Source organism: Mustela nigripes, chromosome 7 (assembly GCF_022355385.1).
Source record: "Mustela nigripes isolate SB6536 chromosome 7, MUSNIG.SB6536, whole genome shotgun sequence".
In the NCBI taxonomy this organism is placed as follows: Eukaryota; Metazoa; Chordata; class Mammalia; order Carnivora; family Mustelidae; genus Mustela; species Mustela nigripes.
The window spans coordinates 105,068,749-105,087,980 of NC_081563.1; the positions used below are offsets into that span (position 1 = coordinate 105,068,749).

Sequence of the window (19,232 nt, forward strand, 5' to 3'; positions counted from 1 at the left end):
GGAGGGGTAGAGGGAAAGGGAGAATCTCCAGCAGACTCTGCACTGAGAGCAGAGACCGATGTGGTGCTCGATCTCATGACCCTGAGATCATGACCTGAAAGGAAACCAAAAGTCTGATGCTTAACTGACAGCCCCACTCAGATGCCCCATTTCCATGAGATTCTAAAGACACAGAGGAGAGTAGAACTTCACAGGCCTCTTTGAGGTAGCGGTTGATTGACCGTGAAGATAGCCATATTATTCACCCTTCTCTTTGCACTAGGACTTTGAAGATTTCCCCAATAAGAAGTGGAGTATATTTCCCTATATCTTGAATTTGAACTGGTCCTGTCACCAGCTTTGGCCGACAGACTGTGGTAGAAGCAATAACCATTTCCACTCTTTCTGACTTTGTCATGAGAAAAAGTCCCAGCTGACCTCCTGGAGAACATGATACTACACCATCTGCCAACTTCCAGAGGCTGAGCTGCCCAGGTGACCTGTAGTTGACCGTAGTCATGTGCAGAACCCAGCCAAGACCAGAAGAACTCCCAGCCAAACCTAGCTCAAAATGCCAAACTGCAGAACTGCAAACTAAATAAATATTTATTTTAAGTCATCATGTTTTGGGGGCAGTCAGTTACAAAGCAGCAGAAAACTACTACGGAGGGGTCCACCATATTTTATGGATCCTTTGTCCAGTTTGCCTTATTATCATTAATGGTATTGGCAGCCATGAAAACAATACATAATATGAGGAGTACAACTGTAGCGTGTACAGCTCATTTGGGAATAATTCCCATTTTGGACATGAGCAATTGCAAAATCAGTATTAATGTTCTTGACTTTAATGACCTACTAGATGTCAGAAAGACTGGTTGAACTTCAGTTGTGAAAAATTTAAAGCACATTTATCTACAGCAGCATCTTGGGGGAGACACTCAGAAGCTGGCATGTATCATAATGAGAATATATTGCCTGAGGTAGGGCTTCCCCAGGAGCAGACCCGAGACAAGGATTTCAGGGGAAGTAGTTTATTTGAGAAGAGATTCCAGGAAACATAGGTGGTGAGGTGGGAAAGAGAGAAGAAAAGACAGCCAATAAATAGTGATAAGTACCAGGCAAGGTATCACGTGAAGAACTGGAGATTGATTCTGCTGGGGAACTCTGGTAGATAGGGTAGAACACACAGCTCAAGGCTACCCCAATCTGGGGCAAAGGAAACTGGGCATCCATCTACTCACCAATCCCCATCCACCCTTGGTTAAGGACTGCTTCCCAGGGCATTAAAACTTTAGTGGTTCTGATGTTCTCTGCCCCAAGACAGAGAATTTGCTGTGTTCTTCACTGCAAACAACCTTTTGTGAGTAGAGGTAAGTGCTCAAGGGGATATGGGCAAGGCACAAGCAGTGTCTAGTAGAAGGACGGTGGGCCACATTTTTCTGAATTGCTTGTGGAGAGAGGATCATGAACTTAAGACAGGAAGTCCGCTGAACAGAGTGGTCTTGAAGCTGTGTTATGGCAAGCAGCTGCAGGAGCTAAGGATGGTGAGATGGTGGGTGGGAAACATAGTTAGGGCTCCCCACCTGGGATTGGGACTCCTGAGTAGATACCTGGAGCTTTGGCAACTCATCCTGGAAGTAGCTGTGGGCTTTGGAGTTCATTGACTTGTTAATGGTTTACTTTTCTTTAGTTTCCTTGTTTCCCAAAGTCTCCTACATTCTAGGAGATAGATTTGAGTTTCAAATCCTAGACGGACAACTTGAGATATATGACTAACTTGCTTGAAGGTAAACTCATATGTCAATGACTGTATGAAGAGCACCCAGAGCAAGGACCTTAAAGTCAACAATTTCTCCTCTCCTAAGAGAAATTAACTTGATGTTCATCCCTTGCACAGTTTGCTACATCCTCTGGTTTGCATCCTTCCTCTCTGAGCCAAGGATTTTGCAAGTTTCTTCCAGACAGTGTGGGAAATAGTTAAAACTGGTGTTGACTGAGTTGCAGAGGAGGAACTCCAGGATTATTAAATGACAAGGTATAGTCTTTATATTTGTTTTCTCACTCCCAACCCCTGCCTCTCAAATGAGTTCACTCTGGACATATTGCTCTGGTTACTCCAAACCTTGAAGAATTCTCTACTTAAACTTCACTTATCTGTGAGGTCTTCCCCAATCATTCCATCTTAAAATAACACCCTGTACACCTTCTGCCCTCTTTTTATTCTTCACTGCTTACATTTCTGTGTGACACGTACCATCTGATACACTTCATACTTGATTTGTTGGTTTATCTATCTCCCTTAGCTTGAATATAAATTCAATGAATGCTTGAGAATTTTCCCTGTTCCTTCTGCTGCCTCTTCCCCTCCCACTGCCCTGTGTACTCCCACATACTCAGAACAGGATCTGGCCTAAAATATCAATAAATATTACATGAATGAATGAAGGAATGAATCAAAGGTGTTCGCTATGACTTTTGACTAAGAAATCCAGCTTATTTGTCTTTGCTGCTCTTTGTGAAACCAAATAACTCCTGAAGTTCCCTGGCTGGTTGAATTGAGAGAGGCACAATCCTGGATTTCTCTTCCAAGCTTCCCTATAGCTTTGAAAGTACACATCTGGTTTGAGTCACATCTACACCACTTACTAGCTGAAAGATCTTGTTCAAATAAACTATTAACTTCTTCTTCCACACAATGGGCTAATAATCCCCACTTTGCAACATTTTTAGGAGTGTTTAATTAAGTTGACATAAATAAGGCACTTAACACAGTACCTGGGATGTAGTAGATGATCACCAAGTATGAATCTTCTTCCTTTTCTCTTAATTTCAAGGGCAGTCATCAATTGGCTGCCCAATCAGTGACACAAAGATTGGTAAAGTTGATCAAAGGAGAGGATGAGGGAGGATGTGAAAGAAGGAAAACAAATTAGAAATGGGAGAGGCTCCATCCTAGGCTGCTCCTAGGATCTGGGACCACCTTTTACCTTTCGGTTGTTTGTAGAAGGGCCATGGATGAGGAGGGCAGAAGATTTAGCCTTTCCCTAATATGTTTCTAATGTACTTCCTGAGTTGGTTCCTACCCAGAGCAGATTCATTCCCAGGGAGTATGTCCTCTTTTAGCCAAAAGGAACTGACTGCATAAGAGTTGAGGCTAGACAAACACAATTATTCAAGGAAATGGTTTTCAGAATGGATTATGTGATGGGCCTTAAAACAAAATGCTTATATCTCAACTTTCATGTATCCAGTAGGGGGTTTTAATTACTCATACAATGTGGGAAGACACCTGAGAGGAGAAGAAATTTAGGACAGGATTTTCTAATATGACTCATACATTGACCCCTTAGCAGCTCTGACATATGTAAAGAATACTTATCTACTTTATCTTCTAGCAGTCTCTCTATGACTTTAATTTTCAACAAGAGATGTATTGTTATAGTCGTTCCTCAGAATAACTTCCCTGAGCATCTGGTTATGTCTAGAACTTCTTCTGAGGCTTGAGAAGAGGGTGAGGAACTGCAAACAGTTATTGAGAGTGATGAGTTTGTCATCACTGTTTCCACTAACTTTTCTAGCAACCCCCCAGAACTGCTTTCAGGGGTGAAATTATCTGGTGGCCGATCAAGGCAACCAGAACAAATTCATCTGTATCACTATTATGGGGTAAAAGAGGGAGGCAGAGGAGGAGATGGAGGTGAGGGAGATGAAGGTGGTGATGGTGAAGGTGGTGGAGAAGGTGGAGGTGAGGGCATCGGTGGTGGTGGCAGGTGATGAGGCGATGCTGGTGACTGGGAAGATGGCAGTGATAAAGATGAAGATGCTGAAGATATTAGGTAAGATGAGGTAGAGGAAGTAGAGATGGTAATTGAGGTAATTGAGGTAGTAGTGGCAGTGGTGTTGGTAGGGCTGGTACAGGTACTGGTGGAGATGATGGCAGGGGAAATAGTGACAGAGGCAGTGATGGAAAAAATGGTGATGTCAAAAGAATTGAAAACATGCCTGTACAAAAATTTGCACATGAATGTTCACAGCAGCGTAACTCATAATAGCTAAAGAGTGGAAACCATCCAATGTCCATCAATGGATGAATAGATAAATAAAATATGGCATCCACACCATGGACATTATTTTGCCATAAAAGGGAATGAAGCTCTGTTACATGCTACAACATGGATGGCCCTTGAAAACAGGCTAAGTAAAAGAAGCCAGACACAAATCCATCACATACTGTATAATTCCATTTATATGAAATGCTCAAGAAGACAAATCTATAGACAGACATAAATCAGTGGTTGCCTATTGCTGGAGGAAGTGGGATGGGAGTGGCTGCTAATTGGTATGGGGTTTCTTTTGGGGGTATTAGAAATATTCTAAAATTTGATCACACAACTCTGCCAGTATACTAACAACCATTTAAGTGGGTGAATTATATGGTACATCAATAAAGCTGTCAAACAAGTGGGGGCAGCAGTGGTATGGTTGTGAAGGGTTCACTTTTGGTGCTGGGACTGGATTTTGGAGAGAGGAAGGAAGAGTTGATCGATACCTGATAAACCTAAATCTTTGTAGGGTCAAGCCTGAGTACCACAGATTTTTTTCCATAGCTGTTTTCTTCTATCTTCTGGAAAACTATATTTTCTCCCATAGCCAACACTGAATCCACACACAGCTATTTCTGAATGAAGCCAAGTGTCACCTGCCATTGGACTTGTGTCTAAGAGACATCTTTTGTTTTTTCCACACAGTGTTCTTAGCACACAGAACTGGCTTCTCAGGAGCAATGGGAGGGAGTGGCCAGACTTCCTCTTTTCACGTGAATGCGAAATCAGACGGAGTCCATGAAGAAATTAAAGCAGACATCTGGGGTCTATAATTTTTAATAATTTTAAACTAGCTACAAAATGTCAATCACTTCACAAACCGACAGAGGAGACAGGAGGAATTTAATATTACATGCTGTAATGATATTTATCTCACAGTTTATCTATATTTCATTCATTTATATTATTTTTTTTAAAGATTTCTTTATCAGCTACTAAATATCTCAGCAATTTGGTGTGCATAGCTCTAGATTAAGCAACAGAGAATTGTACTGATAACAAACCACAGGGGGAAATGGTGATTAGTAAGAGTCAGCCTTATAAAATTTACATCTCCACACGGTTTCACAGCAAGATTGCTTTCTCTGAAACATAGCCTTCAAAAGCAGCAAACAAACCCTATATTACATTCATTTGACATAGTTCAGCCAAACGTCTACTTTGCTGGAAATGATTAAATGGTAAGTGTGTCAAATCCATCTTTTTTTAAAAATTCTTTTTTTTAAAAAAAGGATGATCATGATTAGTAAGTCTATATATTGACAGAAAGAAAGTGACACTACTTCAGTTTTGCTGGTAGAACTTAATCTTGACAGTGTCTCAATACTGAGCATGCTTTGTTGTTGTTTTGTTGTTTCTGTTGTTGTTGTTGTTGTGTGTGTGTGTTTTCTCATCAGTATGCTACTGTCATGGAAAGATTTTGTTTAAGTAGGAATCTAAAAATCTATTTAGTTCTCATGCATAAATGCATAAATCACATCACTTTTAGTGCAATGCCTGTAATGTAATTCCACATTGTCTAATCATGAAATCATAAAGACAGATGACAGCCATGAGGAACCAATGACAGCAAATTTTGGGAGTTTCAGAGCCTGACACCCAAAGAAAGGACAGTGGCAGTAGCTCTGTGGAATGTCACAGTTTTACAAGAAAAATACTGTGTATTGAAAGAATCAACAGCACATTGAGCATTCCTAAATTGTTGTCATTCAGCAAACACCACTGAGGAGAGAAAAGGAAAAATGAAACCCAAGACATCTTATGTAGGGAGTTAGAGCCACCAAATGACTATTATATATAACTTTTGGAAAGAAAGAGACTCAGAAAGAACAAAAGACACATAATAGTTTGGGGAAGCTGATAATGACACAAGACAACATTCACAATGGGGGTGAACTGATGTGTGTATGTGTGCAGACCTACTAGGTAATACGATGAGAAAAGCCTGAAGGTGCTATCTTGCCCAACAGCATTTGGAAGAGAATACAGGTGGACACATTTAACCACTCCCCAGCATCTTTGTTGCACGTTGGTTGGCCTCATCAATTCTGGTTTTGTTGGAATCAGCCTAGAAAAAAGGGAAGAAAACAGAACTCAGGTTACCTTTGGACATTCTGTTCTTCCTTCTGGGTCTGTTCAAATGCCCCCTTCTTGAGTGAAGGTATCTTTAAACTTCTGCCAGAATTGACACTCTCTTCTTCTGTGATCCCAGAAACATTGCTTGTGGTTCTATTTGGACATGGTCCTACATCTCAGTACTCATGACTGTTTCACCCTACCAGAGAGCACCCTTTTGAGGACAGGGTTATATCATTTATCCTTCTGTCCTGGAATGACACCCAGTGATGTCTCTGGAAGGCATTCACATCTGTGGATTGAGTTGAATTACCACCATTTACGCAGTTGGGTTTGAGTCAGTGTCACGTTGGGTCATTTACATAACATCTTGGGGCCTTGGCTTGCTTTTCTCGTGGCTGGGACAAAAAAGAATCCTGCTAACAAGCACAAATGTCTATTATATCCCATTCATTCAACCTTGACATCAAGATTGATATTAACTATGCGGTGTATATTATTATTAATTCCTTTGTCCAAATGAGGAAACCAGGCAGCATGGAGTCAGAGTCCACCTAGTAATCACAATGTTAATTATTATAGTATTGATGTCTGCTGTGAAAATGAAATGAGTCTGTACAAATAATGTGCTTGGAATATTTTTTTGCAAAGATTAAGTGCTCAATATATTTTAAGTTGCAATTACTGTTATTGAGTGAAAACTCGACTTTTTTTCAGGATGTTTAATAATTTTAAGCTCCATTTCTAAAGACTCACTCCCATGAGTTTGAGAATTGGCTTATTTGTTTACTTACTTACTTGCTTGCTTATTTAGTTTTAAGGAGGCTCCATAACGAACTGGGGGCTTGAACTCACAAATCCAAGATCAAGAGCCACATGCCCTACTGACAGAGCCAGCCAGGTGCCACTTACCATTTGCACTTTTACCATAATTTTGTGCCTTGACTGATCTCACTCTTTCAGTCACCTTTTTCTGTATATGCAGCGTGAAACCCAGAGCTGCTACCAGGATAGACTTTCAAACCCCAGAAAATGAACTATTCCCAACACCACTGAGAAAGGTATGAGTGAGCAAGCAGAGACAAAGATGAAGTTTCTGTGTATGCTGTTGTTTTTGTCTTATCAAGACTTGTAATGGTGTCTGCCCCTCTCTAGCCTGGAAAGAGGAACACGAAGCTGAGAGCCAGGACAGGGAAACTGAACTGCTTTTTTATCCACCTGCATTTGTTAATGATTACTGATTTTGCATTTACTAGGGTGCTTGGTGCTTTCCAATCTCCACCAAGCTGGATATACTTTATTTAGTTTAATTGTGAATTCCCAGCACATTTAGAATTATCTATATTCAACTATAAATTTGCCAAGTTAAAATAGAAATATTGCTATATTATTCATTATTCTGAATTATCTGGCAATGGTTTCCTACCATCTGTTTGGATAATCAAAAGTTGACTTTCAAAACAAGTTAAGATAGAGCATAATTTTCCTTGATTGTTTTGATCTATGGATTCATATTTTGGACTCTAGGTTCCTGATTTGGAAAATAAGTATTCTCTCCAATTTTATGTGGTTCTTAAATCTTCCCTCTTTAGCTATAAAGTCTATCAGAAATAAGGATACTTTGGTGCAAAGGAAAATTCTAGGCTCAGACCAATGTGAAATGTTTCTGCAGATTTAATTATGCTATTTTTCCAGGCTGAATACTAAGGAAAGTTCAAATGGGAAGAAATCATTAATTTAAAAATGGATGGCACATCTAGAAATGAGAATTCTAGAAACTTTTGCATTAAGAATACACTGGTGAGCATTCACCTGGTGGCGGAAGGGGATATTTTGAAGCAGAGCATGAGATTATTCTCTGGACATCGTCAAAGGATCTAAAACAGACCTATGTCCACTGAAGATCTGTGATTTCTACCTAAATTTTCTCTGAAGCATATAAAAATTCAAGCCCATATACCTTATGCAATAGGTACTACATCTTTATTATGTAACAGAAATCGCATCTTTTAGGAAAGAATCCTGAGGTAAGCTCCTTTTAGATATCTCCCTGGTATTTGGAGAATGCCTCTGTGTTCATTCTTTTTATAAGCTTTAGGACTGTATTTATGGAATATACCCCACCCCAGTTTCCATATTTCTATTTGGAGAATCTTAAGCTCATTGGCATACCCAAGATATGCCACATGATTTGCCCTTGTGAGAAAGCAAGGATGATCCCCACAGAGCCACTGAGAGAGTTAGAAGGAGATCATTAGCCCTTCCTTCTGAACACTCTGGAAATCTCAACTTCAGACCATGGCAGTTAGCTTTTAGGCCCCTGCTCAGAATTCCAGAAGTGGCTGCTTGTTACCCTACATAGTAGCCCCATTCTTATCTGAGGTTTGAATTGTTCCCTTATTATCTTTCAGATGAAGAAATCAGGTCATGAAGCTGGTAAGCAGGAGGAAATGCCACTGGAACTGAAGACCTTAGTTTTCAGACGCTAGGTTTCCTCATTGATAGAATTCAAAGGAAGGCTAAATCTTCAGCCTCACTGTATTTCAACATGTGTGTGGCATCTACCACTGACAAGTTTAAAATTGAAGTTTGAACATGACTACTTCCTGAACAACATAAAGCAGCTAATACAACTTTCCCCATTTTAGTTTTCTGAAATTATACCATTTCAACCTTAGAAGACTGTACATATATACACCTTAAAGCAGAAAGCAAGACTTTTAAATAGACAAAGTAATTTCTGGACAGTCCATGGGGATGTATTAAAAATTACATTGTTTTGGACTTACAAAACTTTACTATCAATCCAAGTGATGAGAGAGGACGATGATTGATGAGGTAGGTTGAAGATTATTGTCGGGGGCCATGAGAAAATATGGGAGAAACATCAGAACATTTGCTTTGTTTGGTTTTGTTTTTTAATTTTTTAGTCATTTATTTATTTTAGAGAGAGAGAGACAGACAGAGAGAGAGAGAGAGACAGAGATGATGGCCTGAGCTGAAACCAAGAGTTGGATACTCAACAGACTGAGCCACCCAGGTGCCCCAAGATTCTTTTTATTCTTAGACTGTAAGCCTAATTTACTGTTAGAGATGTAAGAGAAGTTTTATCACTGTTTCCTATTATCACAAGTGAGAACCTACATGAGAAGTTCGAAATCTATTAAAAACTGGGCAGCTCATAGGACATGTATCATTTGTGCCAATGCTGGGTTGAACCTGACTCTATCCAATGATGTTCAGATTCTGATTTTGGAGCTACGACAAAGACTAGTTATTCAAAGGCAACTAGACCCCCCTCTCTCACTTCTTAAACAATTCAGCACTTAAAGAATGACACAAACCATAATGGCTATTTCCAAACCACTTGCCTGACTTCCAATTACACATCATAGCTGCATACGTTTTTGCCCTTGTCATAAATTGGGCCCCTCTAAAAGCTCTCTTCCCCAGAGAAGAGAAGTAGAAGTGCGAAGTGGCAGAATTAAGATGCCACTTGCCTTTCCAGGAACACTTTTTTGTGCTGAAAGTCCTACTCTATCAATAAAGATTTGACTCCTCTCTCTTAGTAAAATTACTCCTTCTGGAACTCTAATTGAGTTAGAGGTACATTATCTTTCTACATCTGTGAGTAAATTGGGTTCATTGACAGAAAGTGAGTACTTCTTGTTTTTTCAGATCATTTTCCTGATGGAAGATGGTTCTCCCATTGTTTCTTAGCTCATTTTTCTGGGCCGTAATGGGTGAGGTCAGCTTGTGTTGGCTCCAGCCCTTTTTGAAACTCTCAATACTGTCCTACAATCTATTGATTTGTGCAGCTTTAAAAGCTTTAGCATATCAAAGGCTCTTAACAATGATAAGTGTGTCATGACTTGTAAAAGTAAGCAAAGCACAAGCTTTTTGCCAGCAAACACTGACATTTGTGTAACTCCGTATCGATCAGGCAAAATATTATGCGATCAGATATTTTTAATAGGGAGCACATAGAACACAATAGGGCAAAGCGTTTCCTTTATGTTTGCTCTTTCTGTTTTCAACTCAGGGGAGCATTCTTGGGTACCAAGAAACCCAATGTTTGCCCTTAGGATTCAAAGCATCCTTCTCTGCTTACTAAAGTGGAATGAATTGTTAAAAAAGAAACTCAGGGTTTTAGGCTCTAAACTTCAGTATCTCCCAGGGCATAAACTCATACAATGTAAGATTAGCGAACTAGAATTGATTATAGATGCATAATTGCCAATAAAGCTATAATGTATCTATTTCTTCCTGTTGGCATTTTGACATCTTAGATTATAAGCAATATTTAGGACTCTACTGATTGGGGAGGTGGCAGAATACAAGATCATAGCAAGTATGTCAGATTTGTATAATGTGGAATATTGGGTTTTGGTGTCCCAGATCTTTTTATAAAGGCTATCCAGTGTTTCTTTCAGTTCCCTTCCAGTCTCAAGCCCCTAAACCCACCCCTTCCCATTCTGTCCTCTTCACTTTTCCTTGTGCCTCTTGTTGACACCAGGGGGTTTTGTCTTCGAGCCACATCTGGTGTCCTTGTGTGAACTCAACTTCATCAGACTACGCTTTCTATTTTGAGATCTGGACATGTGAACTGTTGAACTGGAAATGGAATCTGGGCCTTTTTGAACTATCATTAAAGCGCTGGCATTTATAAAATCAAAGCTTATATTCATCTTCTGGTTAAACTAAAATAAGTATTCTTTCCCTTATTTCCTGATTCTATTCCTACATCATCTCTTGACAAGTTCCTAACCGATCTTCAAGACTGGATTTGATTTTTTTTGGAGATTTTTCCATTGCTTAACTCTTGAAATCTTTCCTCCTCTAACCCTACTTAGCATTTTATGTGTGGCTCTCTTGGCAAATTATCTTTCGTGTGGTAGTAAATTCAGCTGGAGGCTCACTGCCTCCTGTAGGCTGTGAGTTTCTTAGCAGTGGGGATGAGGTCTTTCTCATCTTCATCATCTCATGTCCTTTGGAGCCTAGCACAAGTCCCGAAACAGAGGTGCCTCTGAAGAAAACCTGCTAGATTAAATTCTACCTTCTTACGTACTTATATGTTGTGAATTTTTGTCTAAAAAAATAAAGGGGGTAAAAAAAAAATAAGGGGGAAATTTTCACCTATCAGGATGCCTGAATCCCATGTCACAGTTTGAGGGACTTACTATGCTGTTTATCCCAGTGGTATTTCAGAAGAAGTAAGAAACAATGGAAGCTTACTGACTGCCACAAGCTTACCTTCTCCATGATCCTGTCGATCTGGCGATTCTGTGTATCGATCTCATTGCCCATGTCCAGGGCCATGTGACGGAGGTTTCCAATGATACCGCTCACCTGCTCCAGATTCTCATCCATTTCATTTTCTCGGGCATCATTTGTTACCCTGGTAGTTAAAATGCAATTTTTTAGCAGATAGAAAATGTGAAAAAATTAAAATACTATGGACCCAAAGCTCAGGGAAACTCTAGAGACTCATAGGTATCAATCCCATGCACCTCTGTTCAAAATGAGTACATTTTGGCTTTTATACATTAGAAAATAATTTTTATTTATTTAATCATTTATTTAGTAGGCTCCAACACAGTACTTGAAGTCATGACCCTAACATCAAGACCTGAACTGAGATCAAGTCAAACCCTTAACTGACTGAGCCAACCAGGTGCCCCTAGAATATAATTTTAATATCTATCTATCTATCCATTTATTTATTTATTTTTGGTAGGCAGTGAAGCAAAATTTACTGAGAGATAGCAAAATAACAGTACAGAGTTCCCAGGGAGGAATGGGACCTGAAGGGGTTTGCCCTTGGAAAAGAATTTTTAAATATCATTTCTGAACCCTTGCCTTTCTATTTTTAAAGAAGGTGGATTAAATAGATTAATTTATCTATTTCTCTCACTTGCACCAGCGTGTCATTTTCTCTCTGTGATCATATGTTTATCCCAATTTTCATTTTTTAAGAAAAAAATTATTTTAGTTGAGAGGATTGGGTCAGAGAATGAAGATGGGACTACTTAGAAACTGTATTTTTCTTTCTGAAATGTCAACCAAAGTCTCCAAGAGTTAAATTGAGAATCAAAGAAAAGGCTTCCTGTGTTAAGTCAGAGAATTTCTCTGCTCATTTTCTTTCCCATTTGAGACCAAAATCGCTGGGAAGAGTAAGGATAATTACAGTCTGCCCCTTAATCCTGCTTGCTCCCAAGAAACCCAAATGGAGCTATCTATTCAAGATGATTTCTACTTGCTCCAATTTCATTGCAGTGGGGGTGGGTTGGTGGCATTGCGAATAGGTGATTTTGTAGGGAAAAAAATGTGACGAAAGATTATTTTTCCAGTTTGGCAAGGAAGGGGTGGGCTTTCGAAGTGCCTTACCACCTTGCCATTTTTTTCACAGCTCAGCTTAAAAGTTAAGAAGGTAGTGACTCTTTATTGCAAATAGTAAGTATTCATTCTAGGATGTTCTGGCTAAGTATGTTTCCCACTGCAGATGGTGATAGGCTAAAAATGTTCAGAGGGGTTAAATCCCATCCCCCATGGTAACTCCCAGTGTAGACTGGCCCACAAAGGGTTTAAAGCAGCCTAAACCAGGAGAAATTAAACGGGAACTTCCTAGCTTGCTTACCTGCAAAAGAAGCTTATTTAAATGACTATCAACAGCTAAGGCATACTTCTGGTTCCATGATTCTCAATGCTGATTATATATTAGAATCACCTGAGAAGCTTAAAGAGCCCAGATGCTTGGGTCTCACTTTTTTTTTTTTTTTTAAGATTTTATTTTTTATTTACGAGAGGGAGAGAGAGAGAGCAAGCGAGCAAGTGAGTGGGAGGAGGAACAGAGGGAGAGGGAGAAGCAGACTCCCCACTGAGCAGGGAGCCCAATGCGGGATTGTGGGGCACGCCAGGACCCCTGGATCCCAGGATTATGACCTGAGCCAAAGGCAGACATTTAATTGACCAAGCCACCCAGGTGCCCCTCAGTACTGATGTTTTTTAAAAACAGCCTCAGGTCATTCTAATGTGCATCCAGGATTGAGAACCCTTGGTCTAGTTTCCCTGGGAGCAGATAGAAACAAGAATAGAATTGTCATCTGTGAGGCTTTATGTAGCTATCTGGACTTAATACCTAAGTGACCATGATCTGTTACTTGAATCTGGCTTATTGGCTAGTAACATCAGCTACAATGACCCAGGCATAGATAGATATACATCTCTGTACTACTCAAGCCACTAGGCACCCTAATCACTGCTGAGCCATAGTAGTGGCCTCGAAAAAAAGAGGTTTTTTACATTTTCTTTTCTTTTTAACAGGAATGTTTGTCATTATTTCCTCTGTTTTCCAGTTTCCCGAAAGCTGATTTTTAGATAGGCAGATTTGTGTAATTTGAGATTTTTAAATAGGTCCTTAAGTTGGGTTTTGCTTCCAGGTCCCACAGGAAATCAGAAGTCAGGGATGCTTGTTATTCTCTATTTGTCTTTGCAGGTCCATTCTCTGACCTGTTTTGCTCTCTGCCAAGAGATGCTGACCTCTCTCAACTGCATCACTCAGATTCTCTTGATGCTCAGGCTTCTAGTAGGCTTTGGCAGATGTCCAGTGACATATTGGAGGGCAAGAGGAAAGAGGAATGGGGGCATTTATTTCCCTTTCTCATTTCCTGCTATTTTGCAACAGCTGCATTTCTCTGTAGTGGTAACTACTGTTCGGTTCTGATAACAGAAACTTCAAGAGTTTTCCTGCTATTGCTAGTCCACAAATGCTTTACCATCACTTGTTATCAACCTGGCCCACACCTCTGTAAACAATGTCTTTAATAAATTCTGTTCAATTCCATCTGTGGAACGAGACACCTGTTTACTGCCACATCAATGCCGGTCACGGTCATGTGACTCCCTTTGTCTGATGAAACTGCCAAACCCGACAAGGCTTGATAAGTGCTTGTACGTTGGAGCCTGCCCCTTTGGAATGCTGCCACCAACATGGGAGAAGCCAGGGTTCTGCTGGAGGAACCACACGGGGGAGAGTGGAGGCGCCCTGCCCTAGAGACGAGTGCCTGAGACCATCTAGTGCCATCGTGCATCCACCTGCATGAAATGAGGGAGCCCAGGAGGGGCTCGTGGCAGAACTGCCCATCCAACATACACATTCATAAGTGACCAGTAAAATGGTTGTTGCTTTAAGAACCACCCAGCTAGGGGTGATTTGTTACTTAACCATGGACAACGGCTATAGAGCTGGCTGCATGCGGCTCACCTCCGAATGAAGCCACCACTGATGGCCATCTGCTCCCGTTCATCCACCACACGAGCAGGCTGGCTGGCCACCACGCCGTCCTGATTGTTGCCCCAGGCTTTTTTGTAAGCATCACTTGATTTAAGCCTATGCAAAAAAGAGGGTGAGTGACAAGGCAAGGGAGTGGAGCATCAAGCTCACAACAATGGTCACCTCTTCAAGCGAAGAACCGAACCAAGCAAATGGGTTTTAATTCGAGGCATCAGAGAATACCGATATATCATGATCTGGACCCAAACAGTTGGCCACCACCATGCCTCAGCTACTTAGCATTTCATTTCCAATCGAGCCAATTGCAATTGTCAAGACTGCAACCTTTGCCCAAAGGTTGTTCTTGTTTTGGTCTGTTTTTGCAGTTTAGTTGGATTTAAGACAAGGATTAAGGTAGCTGGAGGACATTCAGTTCTATTTCAGTGACATGGTTATATTTTGAGACACAAAACACACAGAAAAACATACTGGCAGACAGACACATAACAAGACTGCCAAGTAGAGTGTGTACATCACACCACAGCAACACACTGTTACCAAGAAAAACATACTCGACCAAGTTTTGACACACCATCATGCAAAGATTCCCTGTTTTAATTCTTCCCCTAACGCATGTCTGGAACTAACTCTTCCAACTCTGCATGAAGGACATAAAGGGTTGGCGGTTGGCCAAGGGTGGTGGTCTTTGAGTTGCCTCGAGAATGATTTGAATTAGATAATATATCGGTACTTCCAAACAGTTACCATACATCTAGTTGATGTACAAACCTTTGTCCACAGAGACAAAAAGTAAAAGAGGCATAGTGAAATGAATGCAGGAAAATAGAAGAGAGAACAAGCCATCTAGCACCAGAAAAGGAAATCCCTCTACGTCTTCTTCATGCACCAGCTACAGGCATGAGTAGAAAGTGAAGCATTCTCATTTAAGCCAAACTACTCCAGAAGTTGGCCATTCTCGAGAAAGGCACTAGCAGGACAGTAATAGCCTTCATGTGGGTTTGAAACGCAGTTCAATAGCTTCTTTGTCAGGCTGGGGGACGGGGTGGGAGCGTTTACCAACTCCTATTTCAAGCTATCCTGGGATGTGGCAGGGGAGAGTGGTCTGGAACTGCTGTGGTCTCCACGGGCCATATTTCACTGAGCTGCCTTGGAGACAAACTTAAAATCCAGGCATACCTGTTGTGCCCAATAGAAACATGTGCAGCATATTTTGGTGGGTGTGTTGTAATTTAAGGCAATCAAAGATGTTTTTAGGTTCTTTGCATAGTAGAAACCACATGCTTTTCAGTCCAAAAACAAGAGAGCTTCCTGTGGTCCCATTTTCCTATTTTCTCTTATAAGACACCAGAATTTATGCCCCCCCCCTTTTTTTTCTTACACTGGAGGATCACAGCCATCTATTATAAACTGGCTCTTAATACTAATATTTGCAGATTGGGGACCAAGTAACCCTGGAATAAGCCGGAAAATTTTTACAAATGGAATTTCAGCAACTCCCACAATCTAGTGTATTATGCCATAGCCCTTGGAGCTGTCAGAAGTGTCTCTGCTAAAGAGCCACAGGGCCACTCTGTGGGACAGGATCCAAAAACTAATTTAATAGAGCTTAGAGTCTGGCTTTGTTTTCTTTCCGACTCCCCATTCCCTCCCTTCTCACATTACAAGAAGTTATATGGACCTCGTGAGGTTTTCTGCTATGTAAGATATCTGGTATACCATCTTTGGCAAAGTCAAGGGGGTGGGAAAGTTTGCGTTTCTGAAAGAAGGCGAATCACTGCACCCACAATGCTGCACATAGACTCACAGAACTGCCGTACATCTACCATAGTCCTTTGAAACATGCCGAGACAGGGCGAAGCCCTCACAGAGTCTGGGGCACCACCAGCCACTGCATTGTGACACATGGTTTTTAAAGCATTATTTACACACAATAGGGAACACTTCACTCAAGCTTTGAAGCTCAGTTAGGGTCTCTTGTGCCAACTACTATGTGGAATGCATAGGGGCCATGATTTCATCTGAACTTTAGAATTCATCCTGGGGCGGGGCCTGCCTCCATGCTTTCTCATACAGTAGATGAATGGGGAAATCATGTCTGTGGGAATTCATCACAAGACAGGTGGAAATCTCACCTGGGGGGCAAGAGGCCACGGAAAAGGATATACAGTTAAGTCTTGACTAACTGGAATGCGTAGCCATGAGTCATTTTGGTGAATGGCACGACTTTCTTAATTAACAGTGGGCCATGGAAGAAAATTAGGTTTCAGGGGTGATTGTTGAACATCTGTTAGATTCTCAAGACACTTTCTTGCCTTAGAGTCTTAGGGTAGTGAACATGACCGAATTTTTCCTTGATTATGGTTTCACTTGGTGTGCCCGATGGCCTTTCCTCTGAGGATCAACCCTTATTGTTTGGTCCCCGTAGGTGTGGAAGTTACAGGATGTAGACTGCACGATAGAAAGTGAACTGCCTAGATTGCCCTTCAAGAGAAACCATTTTAAGTTCCCGACATGATCCCCCAGCCATTTGTTCAACTGTCTCTTTTTACTAACAGTGGAAGGAAGCAAACGTATAAATACATTTGAGAGTTCCAGTCAGCTGGATTCCAGTTAATCAGGCTTTACTGTAGATCATTCTTTTAAAACAGTTTTAAATTTATTTGTACATCGAGCCCCTCCCCCTCCTAAACAGGAAGTGGGATATTTTAAATCAGCCTCAAAGTTTAAAGGATGTGAACGGTCGTATAATCAGCTAGAAATGACATCAGTTGCTGTTCTAAAAGCTAGGATCAGGAGAGCTTTTAGGAAAAAGGCTTCTGTTCAAAGGGAAGTGGGAGGGGTGAGGGAGGCTGGGTAACGGGTTTAATTTTCCAAATGCATGTTGGACAATCCACTCATGCATTTTTTTTTTCCACTGCTAGTCAAATAAGACTATCTTCCAGAACCCTCATTTTCAGGTTCCTTCTGTTGTAAACCTTTATAACCACATGTCACATTTCTGCTACATTCCAAAAAAGCGTTGCAGAACCTTGAGAACAGTTGAATGTTTTGTGATGTTCGTGCATGCAAAATCTACACATTTCAACATTTTGGTCAGTGTACAGGTAGATCTTCCAAGAGGAAGAATTTCAGAGGGATGGGTCCAATTTGAGTAAGGCCTGAGCACCTCTTGCTGAAGTGCTCGCAGCCTCTGTGCTGGGTGCAGTTGGGGCATCTACAGTCTAATCGCTGGGCAGATTTGGCAACTGGTGGGGCAATCTCTGTCATACTCTCTGTCTTAAGGATGCTCGCTTAGGCCAAATTACCTGTCTCTTTTGCTTCTGGAAAAATCCAATCTTGAACATAGGTGTTTCTCAACTTCCAAACTTACCCCCACAATCTTTTCTAGCTCTGCAATTTTGGCTTTTGGGGTGGTAGGAAAACAAAATTTCCTGGGCGCCTCTTTCTTGAGGCTCATCTCTGTCTCAAGGTACACTTTCTGGAAAATGTTGAAACGTTTGTCAATAAAAGTTGCTGACAGTGAAGCTTTCACTGTAGTATGCCTGATTTTTAATGCATCAACAGTAACTCCCACTAATATCATCTATGCTATGAGATGAATGCATTGGATACGGTATTGATCTGTTGTTCTGCATGCCACATACTCATCCTGCCTTTGTGCTTGGCAGGAATGAGCTTGTCAAGGCTTGGAGATGGGCCTTGGGAAACCAAAGCTTCAGGCAGGCAGGCAGCACCTACTTGTTACAGGGACACACACAAAGCCCGCAGAATTTTCCTAGGTCCGTCAAATTCTTTTCTGCTTCTTTCATGTCCTTATTGATTTGGTCCATCCCTTCCTCAATGCGTTCCAGTTGTTCTGATTAAACACAAGTATTTTATCCCCACAGAATGAAGCAGATGGAAAAGGACAAAGAAAAAAAAGACAAAACTTCAGACATTCACTTTGACATTAAAAAAGAAAAAAATCAAAAGAAAGAAGAAAAGAAAGAAAACTGGACGCCACAGATTAGAGCTGGTACCCAGTACCTACTTGTTACAAGGACATATGAAAAGGCCACAGCATTTCCCTAAATCTTTTAAATTTTTCTCGGCCTCCTTCATGTCTTGGTTGATATGGTTCATGCCTTCTTCGACACGATCGAGTTGTTCTGGTTAGGACAAAGGGATGACAGTGTGGAATGAATTTTTTGGGGGTTTCCAACAGAACATGAGAAATGACTATGTGGAGCAGAATTTGAAAGAGAAAGATTTTACAATGCATGGTCCCAGAGGATGCATTGCTGGAACCTGCTGCCGCCCTACCAGGCACAGGTGGAAGGAAATGAACAAAAACAATGCTTGAAATAGTTTGTAATTCAGACATGATGGGATGGGGTACGTGGGCCTGTTGGATTCTGAGTGTCCAGGAAAGCAACACAACCTATTCACTTATTCAGACACCAGCGAAACCCAAGAGAAAGAAAAACATGGTGTTAGTGTTTTAGGAATTCAAGATGTCATGTTACTAGAGAAGGTACCTGCTTCAACTTTAAATATCTCTGTCTTTTGGTTTTAAGTATCCTCCACCAGGTAAGGGTAGTAAATAGAGTCAATCTTCTTTGGGGAAAATAACAACAATTAAGGTGATAATTAGCAATGGGTACCAGATCTTTTTTTTTTTTTTTCCCCTAGCTGTGGGCTGTTCCCTAGCCCAGGGACAGTTCTTGGTTTTGAATCCTTAACTCATAGACACTGCTTAAAAAAAAAAAAAAAAAAAAAAAAAAAAAAAAAAAAAAAAA

The 19,232-nt window shown here is 40.8% G+C and overlaps 1 protein-coding gene across 3 annotated transcripts in view; it reads right to left on the reverse strand.

Moving 5' to 3' along the window:
- Positions 1-4,844: 4,844 nt before the first annotated feature.
- SNAP25 (synaptosome associated protein 25) overlaps positions 4,845-19,232 on the reverse strand; it is an 84,218-nt gene continuing 69,830 nt past the window's right edge. For 2 of the 3 annotated variants that reach the window (XM_059406542.1, XM_059406545.1), the window contains 4 exons: positions 18,193-18,310; positions 14,425-14,550; positions 11,415-11,559; positions 4,845-6,153 (listed from right to left, as the gene is read on the reverse strand). In XM_059406542.1, the coding sequence (XP_059262525.1) occupies positions 6,085-6,153; positions 11,415-11,559; positions 14,425-14,550; positions 18,193-18,310 (458 nt within the window). In that variant the 3' untranslated portion in view covers positions 4,845-6,084. Of the gene's footprint in view, positions 6,154-11,414; positions 11,560-14,424; positions 14,551-18,192; positions 18,311-18,484; positions 18,603-19,232 lie in introns of all 3 variants that reach the window. The other variant, XM_059406543.1, reaches the window with a different exon arrangement.